Source organism: Phodopus roborovskii, unplaced genomic scaffold (assembly GCF_943737965.1).
Source record: "Phodopus roborovskii unplaced genomic scaffold, PHOROB, whole genome shotgun sequence".
Classification (NCBI taxonomy): domain Eukaryota; kingdom Metazoa; phylum Chordata; class Mammalia; order Rodentia; family Cricetidae; genus Phodopus; species Phodopus roborovskii.
This window is the reverse complement of record NW_026125397.1, coordinates 12750354-12774240: the sequence shown is the minus strand read 5'-3', so window position 1 is coordinate 12774240 and position 23887 is coordinate 12750354. Positions and strand designations below refer to the sequence as shown.

At 38.2% G+C, this 23887-nt stretch overlaps 1 protein-coding gene across 2 annotated transcripts in view; it reads left to right on the top strand.

Moving 5' to 3' along the window:
* Positions 1–23887, top strand: part of Nkain2 (sodium/potassium transporting ATPase interacting 2) — a 920355-nt gene that overhangs the window by 732429 nt on the left and 164039 nt on the right. For both annotated transcript variants that reach the window (XM_051175496.1, XM_051175495.1), the window contains exon 4: positions 7306–7506. In XM_051175496.1, the coding sequence (XP_051031453.1) occupies positions 7306–7506 (201 nt within the window). The remainder of the gene's footprint in view (positions 1–7305; positions 7507–23887) is intronic.

Here is a 23887-nt window from a genome sequence, read left to right as displayed (position 1 = left end):
AGGCAAAATAACAATGTCTTTGTTCACAGATGACATGTTATCTTTATACAAAATAAAGAAAAGTTCATCAAAAATCCTAGTACTATACAGCTCTAAAATGCATGCCAGAGGGTACATAAAAATTACTTGATTTCCTATATGTCAACAATAAACAAATGGAATTCGAAGTTAAAAGAAAAATGCAATTTACAGAAGTACCATAATAAGATGTTCAAAAAATTGTAACAAAGTATAGATAAGATAAATATGAGGAAAAGTATAGAATTTTTGGGAAACCCAGAGAACTAAGTAATTAGAAAGATAAACCATGTTCATTGATACGCAGATTCCAGATGTTTAGGTGTCAGTTCTTTCTAACAATCCATGGCTTCAAAGATCTCAACATTATAAATGTAATTTTTGTGGATGTTACCAAATTAATTCTAAAATTTTTCCAAGAGGCAAATATCCAGAAAAGGCCACATATTATTTAAGAAGAATGACAGAATTTGGAGACGAGCTCATTTTGAATTTTTGAATTTGGGATTTATTATAATGCTGCATTGATCAAGACAGTGCAGTACTAATGAAAGAATACATGGAAAATCAATGGGGCAGAGTGGACAGCTTGACAGACTCAGATAAACATGGGCATTTGACTTTTGACAAAGGAATAGAGACTATGTAATGAAAAGAATAGCCATTTTTTAGCAAATGGAGATAGAATGTCTGGGCATCCATATGTAAAATAATCAAAATCTAGAAAAAAAGCAACACTAAATGCTGATAAGGACATGGAGCAACAGGGACTAGTATTCACTACTCAGGAGATCTCAATATAGTAAAGCCACTTGAAAGATTATGCTGTAGTTTCTTGGAAAGATACATGTGCCTTTACCGGCTCTCCAGTATTTATTTACTCAAATAGTTAAAATCTTATGTCCATATTAACCCTGAACAATGGACATTTATAGCAACTTTATTCATAATTGCCAAAACTCTTAAGTCAGCCAAGAAGTCATTCAGTGGAGTGAATAGACAAAACAACTGTGATTTACACAGACAACGAAAGTGCTATCAGCTACTAGGTCATAAAAAAAGAACAAACTTAAATGTGTAATCTTAAGTAAAGGACTCCAATGTGGAAAAATCCACATTGTGATTTGCAATGATGCGGAAATCTTCAAGAAATGAAACAGGCCGGCTTCTATCAGTTAGGAAGATGGCAGGGACCGTATGCGAGGCAAAGAGGAAAGCCAAGGCAAGGAAACGATTCTCTATGATACCAGGATAGCAGGTTCCTGTCCCTGTCACCGCTCATTTTCTAAAACCAGACACTATGTATCAAGAGTGAACACAATGAAAAATAGAGACTTTGAATGGCAATAATGTTCAGTGTAGGTTCACAGACTGCAACAAATCTAGCATTCCGGCCTAGGATGTTCATAGGAGGAAGATTATGTATTTGAGAGAGGAAAAGTACACTTTTGGCTCATTTTTTCTCTGAGCCTAAAACTACTTCAAAGACATAAAGTATGTTTTTTGATGGGAAGTAATTATTAACTCCTGGAAGAAATGTTATATAAGAAAGAAATTACTCTCATAATTCACAACTCAGCTTAGCCATAAAAATATTTATATGGTCATAAATTTTATACTGTTGACTTAATCAAATTCTAGAGAAAATTATGCAGAATTGTCAAAAATAGAGGAGCCAATGACCTAAGCATGCTCATTCATACCTTCTAGAGGAATAGGTGGGTAAAAAGTTTAATGATTATGTAATAATATAGATGTGACATAATATGTATAAAATAAAAACGAATACCTTAAGAAACAATTTCAAACAAATGAATATGATTGTTTTTTCAAGAAGATACTTTGAAATGGCAGAAACTATGGACAAATAATGCTATTTTGGTAAGAATTTATGGGAAGTATGATTTTTTAAACTACATGTTAATAGTGGGCAATAAAATAGGTAATGCAAAAACAAAGAAATGAAATGTAGTGCCTGTCATTCATGCAGTCTGGTTCTGATAAACCTTAGCTATCAGAGTTTAGCATTATAGGTTGAACTGTGCCCCTTCCAAATTTATATATTGCAATCCCACCAAATGTGAGTTTATTTGGAAATACAGTAATTAGATGTAACCAGTTAAGATTATTTCAGTCCATGAAGTTTTAAATAAATATGAATGACTTGCTAGTATAGAGGGAGGATTTTAACACAGCCCATAAGACAGATATTCTGAGAAATGAGAGCAGAGATCATGGTTGCACTTTGGGAGCCAAAAGAGAGCCAAATACTGCCATTATGTCATCAAAGTCTTGGACATATATTGTCCTTTGATGACCAGAAGAAATCATCTTGACTGTACCTTGAGAGCAGACAGAGCTGCTAGAACAACATAGCAATAAAATTCTCAATTTCTGAAGCCATGGTGTTTATACAACTCTGCTACAATAGTCCTGAAGAAAGAGTGCAGCAAGTATATTAGCAAGAAGAACTAGGCTAGCATCATGTCTCTGCTGGTAAGGTGTTTCCCTTGTAAGCATGAAAACCCATATTTGATTCTTACAATCTATGCACACACAAAAAGGAAGGCATACTCTCTGGCCAGTCTGCCAAACGTAACCCAATATCTCAGGTAAAACATTTTAAATTTGGAAGGAAATCCAAGGTACCATCCAAACATATTGCAATTACATTAAACAGTGAGGCTGCGTGGCAGATAATGGTGCATGTTTCCTGGAAGGTGAGAACTGGCTCCTGCAAATTGTCCCCTGACCTCCTCATCCACTCACATATGTACACACACACACACACACACACACACACACACACACACACACACACACACAATAGACAGACAGGCAGGCAGATAGATATGAAGGTTTGTTCTGTTTCCCTTATTGCCAACATGGCGGAGCTGACTGAGTGAACTGAGGTATCCCCATTTTAGCTTCCTAGACACCTTCATCTCTTGTATCCATTGCCTCTTCTATTTTAGCTATGTTTTCTCTCCTCCTCTCCTTTTCTATCAGTTTTTAGAACATAAAGTTATAAATTAATGCTGCTGATCATAGGACGTCTACTGCACATACACTCTGCTAATGGCAATGCCTTAATGTAGTTCTTGGGAAGTTGTGGACTCCAATTGCACTTCTCTGCTGAGAGTTACCAAGGGAGAAGGGATTTCACAGCAGAAGTCCTGACAGACCCTGCTTAATGAGATAATCAACAACCAGATTCTCCTCATCATGGTCTCTGACCTAGTTTCTGTCCTAAAATAATGATCACCCCAGACAAACTCATTTATAATTGTTTACTAACTTTAGTTTTATATGAGCAATAAGTCTTGCCACAGATGATGGGGAGCAATAATGCAAAGAGCCAGTTTTTCAGTTTTGTAAAGTCCCCTCTCCCATCCTTCCCGATGGAGCCTCATCTCTAGGGATAATTTCCTGTGGGAGAATCAGACTACAGAGATCCTGAGATAACTGCATCAAAGAACCTTAGCTATTAGAGACCAAATTGTGTTACTTCTGGACTGTGTAGACCTGGTTACCCTCACATCTTCAGCTTGATCTAATTGCCATTTTAAGCCATTTTCTTCATCCTCCTCATCCCTGGTGATTCCTCTGATTTTCTTATGTAATCAGATATTCAGTGAGGAATGCTGAGACAGAAGCAGAACACATTATTCCTCCCTCATAGAGACAACCTACCCATTGCTCAGATTCTGGTTCTGTCACAACCAGATTAATGACGTGACAGATTTCCTGTTTCTTTGAATAAGAACCCATCTGAAGTCACTGCCATTCCATAAATGGTCTCTTTTACAAATGGAAGTAGCTGACCAGGGATGGTGGTGCTTATCTTTAACCTCAGCACTTGGAGGAAGAAGCAGGTGGATCTCCATACACTATGTATTTCAAAAAGAGTTGATGGATAACAATTAAAACCATGGGATTTCAATGATTATTGATAGGAAAGCTGTTTAAACATGAGATCTAGGCAATTTGCCATTCAGAACCTTCTAAATTAAACGTCATGTTATCATTTGAAACATAATAATAAGGTAGAGAGCAATACAAGTACGTGCATTGCATGGACATGTATACCCATTACACATGCATGTGACACCTAAACTTGGTGGGGGGAGGGATGGGTGAAACTGGAGTGGGAAGAGGAAAAGGGAAAGGGGCTGTATCGCTTAGCACAGCATAGAGAAATTACTTTTTGGACGTGCACAGTATCCTTTAATTTACATAGGGTCTCCATACATTCTAAGCCACGTCTGGTGTATACATCCAGCCCCAAGCCAGCCAGAGCTACACAGTTAGAAGTTGTTCCACAACAAAATGGAAGTGGCTTTCCAGCACTCTAATAAGATATTCAAGTTTCACTCAAAGTTCATGTCCTGCCCGCTCCATAGGAAAGACCTGTTCAGTATGGTCTCCTGTCTTCATAACCATGCTTTTCCTAATTAGCAATTATTGTTATCACTCCTCCGAGCCGAAATAGCAAAAGAAAAGAGTTTAAGAGGTCAGAGAAGGTGTCTAGGCACCAACAAGACTTTTGGAGGATTATCAAACTGAATTGCTCATGATACAGTGTTGGGCGTTTCAGAGACACTACCTTGCATTAAGTACCTCAGCAGCAGGCATATGACTACCAGTTTACCTGCTCTACTTTCTCATATTACTTCTCCCTCTTCAAAACATGGATGACCCCAACTAACTAAGTAGTAGGGAGAGGCTACCTTAAATGTCCTTCCCCGGTAATGAGATTGATGACTATCTTATATGCCATCCTAGAGCCTTCATCCAGTAGCTGATGGAAACAGAAGCAGACACCCACAGCTAAACACTGAGCTGACCTCCTGGAATCCAGTTGCAGAGGGGGAGGAGTGATGAGCAAAGGGGTCAAGACCAAGCTGGAAAAACCCATAGAGACAGCTGACCTGAACAAGAGGGAGTTCATGGACCCCAGACTGAGAGCTAGGAAAACAGTAAAGGGCTGACCCAGAACCTCTGAACATAGGTGTAAGTTAGAAGGACTGGGCAGTCTATAGGACCTCTGGTAGTGGATCAGTATTTATCCCTAGTGGATGGGTGGATTTTGGAAGCCCATTCTACATAGAGGGATACTCTCTCAGCCTAGACACATGCAGGAGGGATTAGGCCCTGCTCCAAATGATATGACAGACTTTGAAGATTCCCCATGGAAGGCCTTATCTTTCCTGGGGACAGAAAGGGGATAGAATGGGGGTTGTGGGGGTGGGGGAAAGAGGGGAGGGGAGGAGGGTGAGGAAACTGGGATTGACATATAAAACAAGCTTGTTTCAAATTTAAATAAAAAATATTATCAATTAAAAATAAAAATTGGGAATATGAAACAGGAGAGATTCAGCTGTTTATGGCCCTGCTAGCAAAATTTCTGTTCTTCTTGGAAAGCCATGGGAAATACCCACAGTTAATTCTCTCATGATAGACCATAAAGTTTTTCCAAACTTCTTTACTTTGTACCCATTTCCTGTAGCAATATATTTGCCTCCCAAAAAACATCATCATTTTTTTTTGTTTGGCCACTTAGCAGGTGCTTTGACTGCAGGCTTATTAAGGGTGAGTCGCTTGCAAGCTCTGTGTCTCCAAGTTTCCAAGAAATTATTTTTATTTATTTTTTATTTTTATTTTTAAAACAATATTACTTTACATACCAATCCCAGTTCCCTCTCCCTCCTGTCCTTCTGCTCCAGCCACCTTCTCCCCACTCTGCCCCTTATCCACTCCTCAGAGAAGGTCAGGCTTCCCATGGGGAATCAGCAAAGGCTCTTGAGACAGGACCAAGATCCTTGATATCTAGGCTGAGCAAGGTATCCCTGTTAGTATTCAGGCATCTGTCCTGGTCGGCCTAGTGGTTCTGACAGGATACGCCCTCAGCTGCAGCCACTAAGGGCACCACCTGTGCACATTCACTATATTCCTTTTTTGAAAGGGCCCTGCCCACCTCCCATCCCTCTCTCTCTCTCTTTCTTTCTCTCTCTCTCTCTCTCTCTCTCTCTCTCTCTCTCTCTCTCTCTCTGTTCCTCTCTCTCTCTCTCACTCTGCCCCCTTTCCTTTCTTCTCCTCTCTCCTGATGCTCCTGTCTGTGGAAGCCCATCTCTCCCCTTCCCTTTCCCCTTGTTATGATCCTTTTCCCTAATAAAACAAACAAACAAACAAACAAAAACAAACTGTGCTTGAACCCTGTCACATGGCATTTTTCTCTGGAGCACAGCTTCTCTTAAATTACAGCAATCTCTGCATAGATAATGGGCTCCAAAAAGCCAAGGAATTCTTAACACTTTTCTCCATCGCCTCGGGAACAAGAGATACTCTCTTCCATCTGCCTGGAGATGAGCACTTGAATCTGGAGTGAGGCTGGTTTGCTCCTATAGCCCCATACCACGCGCATGCACATGGAAGTAAGACAGTTCCCACACTAGTCACCCCCCGTGCCTTGCTGAGAAATGGAAGGTGTTAGGTGCATTCCCTGTACCTTCCTTCTGTTTGTTTGCCATTGATACCCATTTGTCAGTGTGCATAATCAATCACTTTGTGCACCAGCCAGTTCATGTAAAGAGCTGCAAGTTTACTATCTCTAAACTATAAGAATTTGCTGATATTTTCTAAGAAATGTTATGAGCAAATTCACAACAGACGTTAACAAGATTGAAGATAATGATTGGCTGAAACAGTTTCCCCCTCCATATTCAAGACTATGCATTTTATTCCCATCACTGTCTTTTAATATAAAGGACATGAGCTTCTTTGAATTTTGTTATCTGCAGTGTCCTGGAACCAATTGCATGTGGACAGACAGGACCAACTTTAGTAGAAAGGGGAAGAAACAAGTAATAGTGTATTATACTATGGAAAGTTCTCTTATAATCCTATCATTAGCTTCAACATTAAGGTAAATGTAGTCAAATTTAAATTCAGTGTGGAAAACTAAAATATTTGAAAAATAAATATATGGAGAGAAAAGAAGTGAATATTTATGATAACACTAATTTCACCCAGTTATGTAGTTCCAAGTTCCCAAATGTAAATCATTGGTATTTTTACAAAAACAATAATTTAACTGATAGCATCATGGTCAGTCAAACCTTCAGAAGTAGTATTTACATGCACATAATAACTGTTCTTTAAGTACCTCTATCATACATTAGGAGATGGAGAAGGACCTACATTTTCAAACGGAAAACACAAATAAGTTCATCCTAAATAAACTAATATTTACAGTTTTTCTCATCCTTCCAAATTGCCTTCTTGCAGGAAACAGACCTTATCCTGACATTTAATATTTCAATGCACCGATCTTGGTGGATGGAGAATGGACCAGGATGTATGGTGACATCTGTGACACCCGCCCCAGACTGGGCCCCAGAAGACCATCGATACATCACTGTCTCAGGGTGTTTTCTGGATTACCAATACATAGAAGTGGCTCATAGTTCCCTCCAGATCATCCTCGCAGTGAGTGTTGACAACTAACCACTCTAGTGCTTCTGGGATTGTTTCCTTCCGGGCAAACTCAGTGCTCATGGATTCTATGTTGAACGTGTGTCTTTTGGCTTTTCCAATTAATGTCATTTATAACAGGAATTTTCTGCGTTAAATCAAGTCTTCCCAAATCTGTGCATACTGCTTTACATCAGCAACTGACAAAGAGGCTTTTATGTTATCCAGTCATAAAGATTCGACTAGTTTCAATTGTGGTAGACTTTTCTGAAGATTGTAAAGGAACCTTCGATAGTTTTCACACTTCACGTTCTTCCTACCTAAGAAGAAAGATTTCAATATTTTTTTTTCTCTTGATGTTCCTTTTTGATGAACTGTTAGCACAAATTATTTCTTCTATTTGCCTGGCACCTTCATTCTCCCTAGATTTTCAAGATCTACCATTTTTTATATTCCCTCCTTTTTCAGAACAATTCCTACTTTAGGTTCTACCCCTAGACTTCCATGTCTCAATGTTTTATGTTGTGAAAATAAAGCACCCTCATTTTTATCAGGAGGTAAAGAAGTTACAAACATCAAATGTGTGTCACAAATGCTTAAGTTATACAGACAAATTATTTGCATTATTAGAACAAAGATATAAATAAAAACAACTTTTCCTGAAGAAACTTAGAAAACTTAACTATGTAATTCTGCGAGGTTTAGAAAGTTTACAGCTTTGATGTACATGAATTTAGGTGTTTATGTGAGCTTCTAAAACACATACACACATGTATAAGTATATGTATATCTTAGGTTCCAAGTAGACCTGTAATTGATATGCACAACCTTAAATATTTTTGTTCTTTAGCTTTCTTCAGCTAATTACTTTGAGGGATGTATTAACTCACAAGTTAATAATAAGAAACAATAAGTTATATGTAAAATGGTATCAATGTCTCTAGGTTTAAGAAAAAAGCTTTTTCACCATGAGATATTATAGCTGAATGTGGTGGCACACGCCTTTATTCCCAGCACTCAGGAGGCAGAAACAATTAGATCTCTGTGAGTTCAAAGCCATCCTGGTCTACAGAGTGAGATCTAGGACAGCCAGTGCCACATAAAGACATCCTGTCTCAGTAACAAATAAAAACCAAAGCAAAACAAAAAGATATTATGATATATATAGTTAAGATAGTCTAAATGTATTGTGCCAGTAAACATTTTATAAACCTCTATAATGAAAAATTTAAAAACTTATTCTTAGCCAAGGGTTATAGAATGTGGCTGGAGTCTGCATACTTGGGAGGCTGATACAGAATTTTTTAAATTCAAGGCAACTCTGGGCTACATCCATAGACAACATCACCATCACAAAAAAACAAACACAAAAACACTTCCTGTGTGTCAGCTTGTATTTCTGTTGGAGGTGCTAGTTGTCATATAAGAAACAAGACTAATGGAGCCACCTTCTGCCCGGTGATCATGAAATGCCATGCCTGAGATCAAAATAGACATAGTGGATCACATCGGCATGCCCCTGATCAGAAATAAGACCTCTTATTGTAGTTCACTGACTCCTAGTCCCAAAGAAAGAACTAGAAATCTTTGCAGAAAAGCCTAATATCTAGAAATTCTGAGTTGGGTTCTTCTTTGAAGTATTATCATTTTTTAACCCAAATTAGATGAGCTCTTACCTCTCTTGGAGCCGCAGTACTAGGCGCTAAAGACACCTCATTGAGCAACGAAGGAAGGTTCTTTACCTGAGAAACCATGGAAGCAGAGATGGGGCTTATAAATCAGCTATGAAATCACTGAAGTGTGAGGAGATCACGGGTACAGAATAAAGAAAGTGCAGGTGGGATACAGGCTAAATATAAGAGAGAAATAGCTACATCTTCTGAGAGGAAGGGTAGATTTTTTTTTCCAAAAGTTCAGTGGCCACCTCTTCTCTTCTTTAGATCGTTTTATGGTTCTAATCATGGAAATATCAATTATGATGGCACCAAGAATACTTAGAATACAGCTCGATTACATAACGTTAGAGGGTATCCAGCAGTCAGTCAGTTTTGTCTAAGAAACTTCATGAAGGTCTTTTGATCTTGGGAGTCCTGGCTTTCAAGGATCCTGTCCTCAAAGACAAACCAGGTCAGCTTAGGAAGAGTTTCAGTGATGTTAAGCAGGTAATGTTCTGGATAACAAGCATAGAGTGTCCTCACTTCCGTATGTCCAATCCAAGACACACCTTCAATGAAGGTCTTTCTGGACAGTTTCAAACTTTGAAACGGTTTATTTTGTTTATTGGGAGGTAGAGGTAAGCTGGCTAGAAGACTTTCATGGTTACTTCACTTGTCAGTCTATTAAGATAGTTTTGCATGAGGAAAGTGGAAATAGGTCTGGAATTAAGAGACATGAAATACCTAAACTCATGAGACTCATGAGAAAGGGGGTTTAAACAAAATACACCCTCAAAAACATCATTTTTACTGAACCTACAATTTTCCAAACTCACACCTATGCCTCGAAGATGATATGAAGATGTCATACAAAAATGGATAGATATATATGACCATTTTTAGATCTTAGATTTTAGATTTTAGAATATATATATGATCATTTTTAGAAAGCTATTTGAATTTGTGTTGTGTGTGTATATAACTTAGCTACAGTTTTATTAAACCTGTGTAAGACATTCGAATGTAGGAAATTTCTACATAAATAAATTTGGATGTAGATGTATATGTCAAGGGCGATATACTATCCAAAGAAAAATATATTACACAGTAAAACCAACCTTTAACGACTCGATGCACAGTATACACAGTACATAGTATACACAGTACACAGGATGCATACTGCACAGCATACACATTATACACAGTACACACAGTACACACAATGCACACAGTACACACAGTGCAGACATAGTACACAGTACACAGCATACACAGTACATCATATACACAATGTACACAGTGCACAGCATACTCAGTGCACAGCATACACATTACATAGTACACAGTATACACAGTGCACAGTACCCACAGTGCACACACAGTGCACAGTACACACAATGCACACACAGCACACAATACACACAATGCACACAGTACACAGTACCCACAGTGCACACACAGTGCACAGTACACACAATGCACACACAGCACACAATACACACAATGCACACAGTACACAGTACACACAATGCACACACAGTGCACAGTACACACAATGCACACACAGTGCACAATACACACAATGCACACACAGTGCACAGTACACACAATGCACACACAGTGCACAGTACACACAATGCACACACAGTGCACAAAACACACAATGCACACAGTACACACAATGCACACACAGTGCACACAGTACACACAATGCACACAATACACACAATGCACACACAGTGCACAGTGCACACAGTACACACAGTGCCCACAGTACACACAGTGCACACAGTACACACAATGCACACAATACACACAATGCACACACAGTGCACACAGTACACACAGTGCACACAGTACACACAGTGCACACAGTACACACAGTGCACACAGTACACACAGTGCACACAGTACACACAGTGCAGAGCAGACAGAACATCTTTAAGCTGATGTGACTGGATTCTCGCCCCACCTCTCCGCATTGCCTCCAGAATGGAGGAGCAGCATCCCATCCTTACCTGTCGTTTTCGCTTGTTCCTCCTCTGAGGACAGCAGTGCTTATTTTGCAGTGCTGACTGCGGCATAACAGAGAATAGTTGGGAAGTACATAATTAAGTTCTATATACTTTCTGCCTTTGGGCTTGCTGTCGTTTAGCCAGCCTTGGGCTAAAAAGTATCTGCTGTTCCCCTAAGGGCTTGTCTTGAGCAATTTCTCTGCCTTAAGAACACATTTCCCTCTGGTCATTATGATCACCCTTGCTGCAGTGATGAACGGATGAAATTCTGTCTCACATATCTGTTCCCCTTTCTGAATCACCTTCAGATAATCAAATACTCAGTTCTGTTCAGTGTAATAAACAGTTCCTGGTGAATGACCCTGTCGGCTTCTAGAAAAAACCAGAGAGATATGGGTTTCTCTGCTTGAGGGCGTCACAAGAGATGGGAACGGGTTCTTGATGATACAAACCTGGTACAGTCAGAAAACATGGGAGACGCGGTAAGAATGCATCGTATGCAATTTGGGACATAATCTTTGCTTCTTACTCTCCTCCTGCATTCTGCAAAGTCAGCTAAACTGTCTCTCTTGCTTGCATCCGTCTTTGAAGCTGGCCTCCAGGATGTCTGGTTCAAGTCTGCTTCCATAAATGGCTGCTCTCCCAGTAGCTGCTCTTAATTAATTCCAAATCTCTCTGGCTTTTACTTTGCAGTGGCTCAGCCTTTCTTTCACAGATTTCCGAACCCCCAAATGCTTATTACCCAATTGTGTTTTCTGCCATTCAGCTCCTGGCTTATTTTGGAAGTAGCATTCACAGAACCCAAATTTGCATTACACACATAGATATCTCCCATCTATGGCCAAAGGAAGCCAAGTATAATACTAATCATACAGCCTCCAGCCAAGCAGAAAACCCTGACGATGAGCCAGGTGTCAATCTTCCAGCTTCCTCAGCTTCTGTTGCATTCGAAAGGCATACAGGTGTGTGCATTTTTAATACAAAAAAAAAAAAAAAAAAGAAGAAGAAGAAGAAAGAAAGAAAGAAAGAAATGTTTTTCAAATCCCCACATTTGCAAACACATTAACTAAGTGTTGGGAGAGCAAGAAGATTGACTGGGAAACAGTGTTTTCATATTACAACCAGATTCATACAATTTCTTAAGCAGTGTGTGACTGATAAGATAAAGATTAGAAAGCCTGCTAGCATGAATATATGCTTTTGACCATGTGACAGTCCTTCAAGGCAGCAGAACCTGTTAAAAGCCTTTGCTCCCATACATAGCTGGTTAAGAGAAGGTGGGGGCGATGGGAGGACCGGAGGGAGAGGGAACTGGAATTGGTATGTAAAATAAGTTTGTTTTTAATTTAAATGAAATTTTACAAAAGAGAGTGGTCATGCTCCAATAGAAAGGAAGAGAGACAACTTTGAACACGAATGCTGTTACCATTGTCTATCTGGGCAAAGAATCCCATGATTGGTTAGCTGTCTCCCGGGGACAGAGGAGTTGGTGTCTATGCACATTAGCCTCACTCCTGTAAGCAACATGGTGGCTAAAACATTATAATATATACAAATGTTATTTTAAGGGGAAAGATTTGTTGTAATGACTCAAGTAACTATATTTATTGAAATTATGTTAGAATTAAAAAAAAAAAAAAGTCATTGGAAAACAAAGCCAGATAATTTTTTTTTTTGCTCTAGCCACATCCAGAGAATCAATATTCCTAAATTTAATATAAACCTCACCAACCAAAATTGCTTGCCTTTGTTTTCCTTTATTTCCTTTACATCCGACATACTTCTAAATTCACAGCTGCGTGATTAATATTCTTTTAGGAGACTTGCATAGGATATTGGTAAAAATGTAAATAAGTCTAGTATTTCCCACACTCTTTAGAGGAGGCTTAGAAACCATACACAAATTATCAGATTAAAATATAGCAATTGTCAAGTCATACCCCCCGTCAGTCACATATCTTCCCTGGTCATAAAACTCTGTGCTTTGTAGTATACATGAAATCATTGTTCAACAGATTATAGTTAAATAAAAAGTAATAAAGGAAACACGTTCTTTCAGACAAATGAAATGCAGATACTCCCATTATTACAGATTAATAATTTCTATTTGGCATTTATGGTACTCGGACTTGCCTAGTTTACAATTTTTGAACCACTTCGTCCAAGATTACTAGACTCTGTGCTGGGGTGCTTTTTGAGACCCAGCTTTTTGTTAATGTGTGCAGTATGCACAGGCAAGTGGGATTGTTGTATTTGCTGCTTCTCAAGTCCCCTTGAATCTGGAAACACTCATTTACATGAATTGGGTAAAGATGTGGGTCCTACTGTTTAAGCCACTATGAAGTGTGTAGTGCCATGAGCTTGTTTGGCTTAATAAGGATGGCTGGGAAGATGGGATGATCTGCTTCTCAAATACGCCATATTCAGAAGCCATGTGGTTGTCATGGGGATATCCGGTTTTTATACTTATTTTCGTGGAGAAAATAAGACAAACATTTCCCTTTTTTCTTTTTACTTTTTTTTTTCCAATTTCATTTTGAAACAGAGGCTCACTCTGCAGCCCAGGCACGCCACAGACTCCAGGCCATTCACCTACCTCAGCCTCCTAAGTACCAGGATTAGTCTTGAGCCATGACACATCTGTAAACAGATTTACTGATACAAAAAGTAAATTTGATTTGTCTTATGTGTTTCAGAGTGAAAAATTATTTATCCATTTATATTATAATTTTTTACAGGTTTTATAAACTAACCTAAGCTTGTCTGTAGTGCTATAGTTTGATAAGAATAAAACAGAGCACATGACATTTTAAATTAACAAAACATTGTACTATATAAAAAGACACCAATGTAAAGTCAATAATCTTATAACGCTTTACAAACATTTTAATTTAATCAGGATCCGTGCCTTTGAGAGATTCTGGGGTATGATTAATAGTTGTTCATTAGATCTTTGTCATGTTTTTGATATATTTCCCAGAAATTGTTGCAAATTGAGCAATTTCCAGTTCTTTGCTTTCATTAAAGTAGAAGGAAAACCTAATAGATTTGCCAGTTGGCAGGTTATTTGAAATGATTTTTGTGATAGAGAATGTGTAAATTGTGGCATGCAGCTTAGAATAAGTCTCATAAATTGGGTAACATCATCACACAAAATGTACTCACTACTTTGATATTTAAGAACAAGATTTTTCAGTGCTTACAAGTAAACACTATACTAAAATATGAATCATGCTGGACTCTCATTCTAGTACTAACAACAAATACATTTCAAATAAAAATTTAATTCACACTTAACAACTTCAATCCCTGTTTATTATAGACTGTGTTGTTTTGATCAGGTGTATAAAATTATAACTATGACTATAACTCAAATACAAATATATTCCAACATTCCGTTCTTGTGAAATAAGAGAAAAAAGTCACATTTAAATTTATGCATGTTAATATAATGTATAAAAGAAACTATGAGTAGTTATGTTAATTCAATGCAAAGCAGTATGAGATAATGAGCAAATGAAGATCAGATAAATACATTTCATTAGGACAAAATTCTGTGAAAGTAGGGAAGTAGAACTGTACGTTCCCAAAGAACTCTCCAGAACCCACAAGCCTTCAAAACAGCCTGGGCTTTGTTTTTCATTTTCCACACAATATATTTTGATCACATTTTCCCCTCTCCTCCAGATCTTCTGTATCTGCCACATTCAACTTCATGTTCTTTCTCATTCTATTGACAAAAAGGGACACACTACACACACACACACACACACACACACACACACACACACACACACACACACGCACGCACGCATCCTCATGCACACACAAAAACAAGACAAAACAAAAACACCACCAAACAAACCTGGAGTCCATTCTGTGCTCCATTCTGTGCTGGTCACCTGCTACTGAGCACGAGGCCTTCCTTTGACTATGGCAGATATACACAGAGTCTCTCAATTGATAAAAACTGAGTTTTCCCTCTTTTAGTAGCTATAAATTGCAAATAACTTTTGTTAGTCAAGGGGTAGGACTTTGGGCCTAGTCTCCTTTTCTGTGCTGGGATTTCATCAGACAAACTTGTACTGAGCTTGTGCATGCTGTCAGTCATGGGGAGTTTGAAATTGCCTTTAGCTTAATTGATCTGGAAAGCACTATTCCCGTGGGAACTGTCCAACACCTCTGGTTCTTTCCTTCAGCAATAGGGTCTTACCATTAGTCTGGGGGGGGGGGCACCAATAGAATAGGCAGTAGTTTATAATGTTTAGAGTGATGGTTCTAGGAGATAACCTTTGGCCAACAACAATAAATGATGTGCCTCGCCCCCACTACTGGAGGCTTTATTTAGTAGCATATGGTGTCTAATTCTTCATCTAATATATATATACAGAAGTAGGTTTCCATGTGGCTTTTCAAAAGGCCTTTATTGTTGCTTACTCTTCCCCATATTTTCTCCTCTGTACTATTTTCTCCCCACCACCCCCATTTAATTCTCCTAGTTTATCCTTTATTCCTTTATAACACTGCATGCCATTTACCCTTCCTTGAAAGATCCCCTCCCCCTGACTAGTCCCCTTTACTAACCACCTAATCTCTGTAGATATTGTGAGTGACCTACCCATAACTAAAGCTTGAAAGCTAATATTCATCTGTAAGAAAAAAAAACATGGAATGTTTTTCTTTCTAGCTCTGGGTTACCTCACTCAGGTTCATTGTTTCTAGCTATACAAGTTCACTACAAATTTCAGTTTTCTTAATAATTGAAGAAAAACCTTTCTGTGAATATACTATAATTCCATTACCCATTCATCAGTTGATGGACATCTAGGCTTTCTGATTTCCATCTTTTATGAGTATGAATATGTTCAGCAATGAATAAGCACATATCTCTGTGGTGAGATATAGAGTCCTTTGGGTAAATGCTCAAGAGTGGTGTATCGGGATCTTTTGTCCATCTATTTCAGCTCTTTAAGGAAGTGCATGTATTCTTCCACAGTGGCTTTACAAGTTTTCACTCCCACAAGCAATGAGTAAGTGATCCACTTGCTTCACACCCTCACAAGCATCTGTTGTTTTATTAATCTTGACGTTCTAACTAGGGTAAAATGAAATTTCCAATGAGTTTGATTTTGCAGATGGTTTAAGGATGTTGAACATGTTTAAATGTTTGTCAGCCGTTTGTGTTTCATTTTTTGAGAATGCTCTATTGAATTCTAGTCCACATTCTTAATTGTGTTATTCATATTCTTCACTTCACATTCAGTTTTGTTTTTTTCTGGTTTTTTTCATATGTTTGTTTGTTTAGCCCTTTGTATATTCTATACATCTGTTTGATGTATAATAGGTAATTTTTTATTCCATTCTGTGGGTTAGTCTTTGCTAGAATGGTGGTGGTGTCCTTTGCTGGAAGAAGGTTTTAAGTTTCCAATGTCCTATTTATTAGTTAATTGTCAGCCTTACACCCTTTACTATCAGGAAGTCCTTTCCTGTGCTAATAAATTCAAGGGCATCCCCTACTTTCTTTTCCATCAGTTTGTGGTATCTTGTCTTATGTTGATGACCTTGGTCCATTAGGATTGAATTTTGTGTGAGATGATAGCTGTGAATCTGTTTTCATTCTTCTATATCTAGCTATTCAGATTGACCAGCAACATTTATAGACAATGCTATCTTTCATCCAATGTTTATTTTTGGCATCTGTTTCAAAAACCAGGTATCTGTAGGTATGTGGAATTGTGTCTGGGTATCTTCTGCAATGATTCCTGAGCGTTGGGTTTAGGACTGATGTTACAGATAAATTATTTGGGACTGAAATCCATACCCTCTGCATTTTGACCTCTTCTGGTTTCCTCTAATGGTCTCTGTCTGTTGCAAAAAGAAGTTTCCTTAGAGTGATGAGAGCTACACTTACCTGTGAGTATAGGAACATGTATTTATAAAGTAATTAGGGATTATGCTAATTTAGTAAAATGTCACTTATAGGTTCTCCTCCACGGTCCATGACTTCACTGATATTGGGGAGGTGGCTAGCTTTTCATTACCAGGAGTGATTTCTGTCACATTGAGTGGAGCTTAAATCTGCTTATAGGTCTGTTTGTCACTGCCAAGTTGTATGTAATGACAATATTGTACCTTTTGTGTTTTGTATCATAAAGTATATCTTTATGATTATCTGAATTTCCATGGTGTCTCTTGTACTTTCTCTTTTTACCTCTAATTGTGTGTGTGTGTGTGTATATGTGTGTGTGTGTGTGTGTGTGTGTGTGTGTGTGTGTTTGAGAGGAACAATCTCTAGATGCCTGTTAGTGCCATTTGATTATGATATTTTTAACTCCAGAGTTCATCTGTTTAGGTTTTGACTGGATGGCCTATATGTTGATGATAAATTAGAGGTACTGAAGTCACCCACTGTCACTGTATTTGGGCTAATATTTTATTTTAGCTGTAGCAATATCTCTTTCATGAACTTTGTTGTCCTTGCATTTGATGCATAGGTGTTTAGAACCTTAATGTCTCTTCATGTTTTCTTTTCCTTTGATGAGTATGTAGTGCCCTTCCCAGTCTCTCCTGATTAGTTTTTGTTTGAAGACTATTTGTCAGATATTAAAGTAGCTATGCCTGCTTGCTTCTTATTTTGTTTGCTTGAACTACCATTTCCATCCTCCTACTCTAGAGTAGCATCTTTCCTATCTATAAATGTCTGTTCAATATCAAGGAATAGTTATGTGTATTTCTTGGAGGCAGCAGAAAGATGAGTCCTATTTTCTAATCAAATATGCTAGTCTATGTATTTTCATTGTGGTAATTGTAACTGGAATATTGAGTGTTATTGTTGAGCAATCTTTATTAATCCCTGTTATTTTGTTGTGGTTTTATTGTTTTTATTATTGTTTTAGACCTCTTTTGGTTAATTGTTCTAGGGTTTATTCCTGTGTCCTCTTTGGTGTATTTAACTTTCTCTTCAGACCCAAATTTTCCTTCTAATAGAGCTGAGTTCATAGACAGAAATATGTTATATATTTTTTCATCATTAAATAGTTTTCTTTCTCCTTTGACTGTGACTGATTGATTCTTTTACTAGGTATTGCAACCTAGGCTGGTATCTCTAATCTTTTCAAAGCCTATACAGTATCTGGGTGGGCTTTTCTGAATTTAAAAGTTTCCACTGAAAAGTCAAGTGTTGTCTAATGAGCCTGTTCATATATGTGGCTTAGTCTTTTTTCCCCATGCAGTCTTTAATATTCTTTCTTTATTCAGTACACTTATTTTGATTATTATATGTCACAGAAAATTTCTTTTCTGGTCTTGTCTACTTGGTATTCTTGCACCTTCATAGGCTTCTCTTTCTTTAGATTTGGGAAATTTTATTCTATGATTTTGTTAAAAATAATGTCTGTATTTTTTAGTTGGGTTTCTTCTCCTTCCTTTGTATCTATTATTCATAGGCTAAGTCTTTTCATAGTGTCCTAAATATTCTGGATGTTTTGTGGCTGGCTGGCTTTAGACTTAACATTTTTTTTTAACTGAGCCATTCATTTGTGTGTGTGTGTGTGTGTGTGTGTGTGTGTGTGTGTGTGTGTGTGTGTGTATACATATATATAATTTTTTCTTATTTTACATATTGATCCCAGTTCTCTCTCCCTTCTTCCCTCCCTCCCATGCCCCCTGACCCCTCTCCTATCCCACCCCTCCCCACTCCACAGGGAGGGTGATGCCTTCCAGGAGAGATCATCAAAATCTGTCAAGTCATTTGGAGTAGGGACTAGGCCCTCCCTCCTGCCTCTAGGCTAAGGGACTATCCCTCCATGGGGAATATGTTCCAAAATTCCTTTTGTGCACCAGGGATACATCCTGGTTCCACTTTCAGAGGTCATTTAGACTGCCCAGGCCTTTTAACTGATACCCAAGTTCAGGTGGCCTGAGCCAGTCCAATGCTGGTTTCCCAGCTATCGGTCTGGGGGTCCATGAGCTCCCCCTTGTTCAGGTCAGCTGTCACTTGGGTTTCTGTAGCTTGGTCTTGACCCCATTTTCTTATCTCTCCTCCCTTTCTGCATCTGGATTCCAGGAGTTCAGCTCAGTGTTTAGCTGTAGGTGTCTGCTTTGAACCATCCATTTTTTTCTACCTTGACTTCAAGACCTGAAATTCTCTCTTTCACTTAATCTGTTTTGATGTTTCCTTTGAGTTTTTTTTTTTAACTTTCTGAGCTTTTCATTTTGCATTTCATTCGTTTGGCTTTTCTTTTAGCAATTATATTTCCTGTCAACTTTTATTTTTCATAACTTTAATAGTTTTCATTATTTTATTCAATTGTTTATGATTTCATGGTCTTTTTTTGAGGCATGTATTCATATCCTTATTAAGGTCCCTGAACATATTCATAGTTGTTGTTTTAAAGTCCTTGTCTTGTGTTTCAGCTAAACTGACTTCTCAGGAAAAATAACAATAGAGGTGCTGGTCTCTGGATAAGATGTATTGTCCTAGTTGTTCATGTTCAAGTTTTAGGGGCAAGGTCTGGCCTTGTGGAGTTATGAGGTCTGTGTTTTCTTGGTGTGGGACATGTGGTGGTCTTGCCTCTGTTAGGTGGTCGGTTCTTTGACTGCTGTCACCCAATCTGTCAGGTTGTGGACTAACAGATGGGGCTTTATTTTCAGTCTTGGTGCCCTTCTAGGTTCCGAGGTTCATACTCTGACTGGTCTCAGATCTAAAACTCTGGTTAGAACTCTAGGTTCAGACTCTTAAGCAGTCCTGCATCAATCAGTCCAGTGGGAGAGCTGGATGATAGGCAAGTAGGCAGGGGAAGGAAAAAGACTCCGAAAATCTCATAAGTAGTATTCAGTGTTCTCAATTCCATGGAGCATGGGCAGAGATATAACTAAGGGTTTCTCAAGTTTGTCCACGGATAGCAGAAGGTCCCAAAGAAATGGAAATGGGCTAGAAGGAGGGGCTGAGGTGTGAATTGGTAGGTGGAGAAGAGGTATCCTAGAAAGAGAAGGTGAAGAAAGGCACAAATAGACTATTTGAGTTTCTACAAAGTGTAGTGGCTGTGGGGTCCCTGGAAGAGAGTAGGTCTGCAGAAGGTGGTGAGTCACAAAAAAAATGGATATGGGCTATGAGGAATGGCTGAGGACAGAATTGGAGAAAGAACCAGGGTATCTGGGTCTACACCATGAATGTCAGCTGAATTTCAGAGGATGGATGTAGGCTGAGAGGGGTGGCTGTGCTTTCAAATAAAAGACTCTAAGTTTCAAATCACACTATTGGGCAGAGCAATGTATCTCAGTGGTTGGACTAGCATATTTGAATGACTGAAATTGTTACCCAACCTTATTTTTTAACATAAAATTATATCAGATATAGTTAAATGGCAATAAAATAGATATACTTAAAATATACTATTTAGTGTGCCAATATGCAAAGGTCTTTTGCATCCAGATAAATTAGACAATATTACCAAGAAAACATTTAGATTAAACATCATATACTCCACAGCAGTTTTTATAAAAACAGAATAAACAACTCTAAAGGTTATATGAAACTATAATTTACCCTGAAATAATCAAAATAATCTTTAAAAGAACAAAACTATACATGTCATCTTCCTGTTTTTAAAATATATTATAATATTATAGTGATTAAAATTATGTTGTGGCCATAATAGCAAATATACAAATCGATGGGACAGAATGCATTCAGAAACAAATAGATGTATGTATGATCAACTAATCTTCCACAAGGATGCTATCTCAACTAATTGTGAAAATATATCAAGCAATAATCTCTAACATGCATGTATTTAAGGTCATTTTTTTTAATTGGATACTTTTCAGACCGAGAAGAAATGACCAATTCTCTAAAGCAGTTGTCAGCGTTGCCCTGAAATAGGCATTTCCAAGACCTATTATACCTTTGTTTATACAAACTTGAAGTTTAGTCTTGTGTGATTGTCATCTTCAGAGTTTGCCCGAACACACCATTGACTTCACTTCCTCTTCACAGCTAGTGAATCTAAAGCCCTGAATTTCCCAGAAACACATGAAGTCCAGTCTGGAAAGTCAGTACTCTTCCACCAAGATGGCAGCACAGCCCTATCAGGAGAGTGGGTTCTCTATGTAATGCTTATGGCCACACAGCCCTGTTCAAGGGCATTGCATCTCTGACTCAAGGGTGGCCATACAGCGTTGATTGTTTCATTCAGGTCAGACCTATGATAGAAATAGCTTGGGATCTGTACTACATGCACTACATTTCAGTAGTAGATAGAAATTTAGCATAGATCTGGAAATGAGAACTGAGTCTTGAGACTTATAGTCCAATGTTAAAGATCAAAAAAAAAGTTTCATTCTTAAGACAAGACTCCTGCCTCCTTACAAGGGAAAATAGTCAGCACTTGAAGCATCCTTCTTTTTTCCCAGCTCCAGAAAGAGCCAGCAGCTGTCATGCTAGGTCATACTGTTTGATATAAGTGCTGTGCTGGGCTCAGTTAGATATACCCACAGTTCATGCTCCGCTATTAGAAATGCTACAAGGGGGTCTTCAGTCATTAGAAGTACTTGTAGTACTGAGTACAGTTGTTATGTAACCCCACAATGTTGGACTTCGTTGTTAGATGTACTAGAAGGCAGAGGCTCTATTGTTAGAAGTACAACAATTTTGGCCAGGCTCTGCTGTCAGCTGCCCCAACAATTTATAGACTCCGTTGGTATACACATCTGCACGGCTGGGCTGTACCCACAGTTGGTACACTCAATTGGTACACATATCTACAATGGTGAACTAAAGGCAGAGGTTTAAATGAGTTCACCAGACCCAAGATAAATAATAAACAGGTGTTTTCTTGGGGAAGCACTTACACAGATAAGAGTAAATAACTTCTGCGACCCTCCTGCTCCAGGAGATGCAGTCTCTGCCCTTCTGATGCTCTCTGGGACCCAAGAGAGCTTGCACTGGCAGGGGCAGCTCCTCTGCCTTAAAGGGGTCATGTCTCCCCCTGAAATGACGCCCAAAGGGTGTGGCCCCACTACAAGACGCCACTACACTGGACTCATTTAGGTTTGTGTCCCCTGCTTTCATCTCCTGGGAGCTCAGAGACAGAGGCTGACAACTTGGTCAACAAACAGGATTTGTTTTTTTGTTTTTTTGGTTTTTTTTTTTTTTTTTTGCAACATCACTATACTTCATACAAATATTCAAAACACACAGAAAAAAAAAGAAGCAAATATGAGTGTAAACAGGTACTTCCCTGAAGGTTAGGAAAGGAAATAGAAAGAGAATCAGAAGACGTTCCCTGGAACAACCATGTGTTCCAAACAGAAAATAACAAAAGTTCCGCAAACTAATTTTAGAGCACCAAGTGTACCGCCCCTGAATAGGAACAAATACTGCTGCTGGGAATAAGTGTTAATCAGTTCCTTTCATCAGGTCCTTTCATTCATTTTGCTTATTGCTGTTGTGTCCTTTGAAACTAGTCAATGTGCCTGCGAACACACAGTTGAATAGTGCAAGAATTCAAATAGCCTTCGAAGACAAATTAAGTGCAAGGGGGGTTGTTTATTATTAATATTCTCTGGGGTTTCCTGCTTGCAAACTGAGAAATTGAAGGTAAAATAGTCACAGTGTAAGACTACCCATCCTTAAATCTTGCCACCAATTGTACAACAAAATACTTTGTAATTAGGAACTAAATGTTACAGAAATTGCCTTGAGAAGGAATAAAGGCAGCATCCTTTATTTTCTCCTTCGTGCAGTTCTTTTGGGTACTATAAACTTTTCAGACTAACTCACAGCAATATGCAAAAACAAACAAACAAACAAGGAACTCCTACCACGTTTGCCTTTTCCCCAGGTTCAAAAACCAAATACCACTCCGTCTCCAGCTTCACTAGCCTTCCTCGCCCCTCATCAGCTATTACCAGTTGTACACAATAGCTGTTTCTGAATTCACTTGCCCTCTATATTCTTCATCTTACTTCTTAAGACATTTGGAAACAGAGAATAAGAATAGAAATACATTTAAGATAGTGGTAAGGATTATAGACTACAACAAATCACAAATAATATTTTCTTATTATCATGAGGTTTAAGTGTTGATTGTATAGTGTGTACCATGCAATTAACTAAGTTGAGATCCTATTTCTTATACTTTATAAACCAAAAAACTGTTTCAGAACTAAATTAGTTGTACTCAATTTTAAGTATCTCCAAAATAAGCTATCATATTAGTATCGATCAAAGCATAGTATTTTGTGAAAATCGTCGCAAGTTGTTGGCCTGGAATAGCAGATTATCGTCTTCATTTGTAAGGTACAATATTATTTAGGATGCCATTTTAGTTCTAATCAAATAGTATAATACAGGACTCTTAGCCATAAGTATTTCATGGCATTTTTCTCTTCTCTGGACTGTCTAAATATAGTGGTAGGGAAATATAGTAAGATGTGTTCCTGTTTTTGAATAAGAGCAATGAATTCTCAAAGGAAGGATATAAACATGATTTGTACTGACAGCCATAATGTGAAAGATAATTTATTGTTTGGCATGCTATACTTGAGAGTAAAGGAATAAAAATATGGGCAAATACACTAAAGCTAAATAATGTTTACACAGTGGAAAGGAACCATCTGTGATCTTCTGTCTGGGTCTTTCACTTTTATCAGTCTTATAAATAGGACTTAAACTGTTGCCAGCCCACACATCCTTCTGCTCGGGAAGATACATGATTCCTGGGC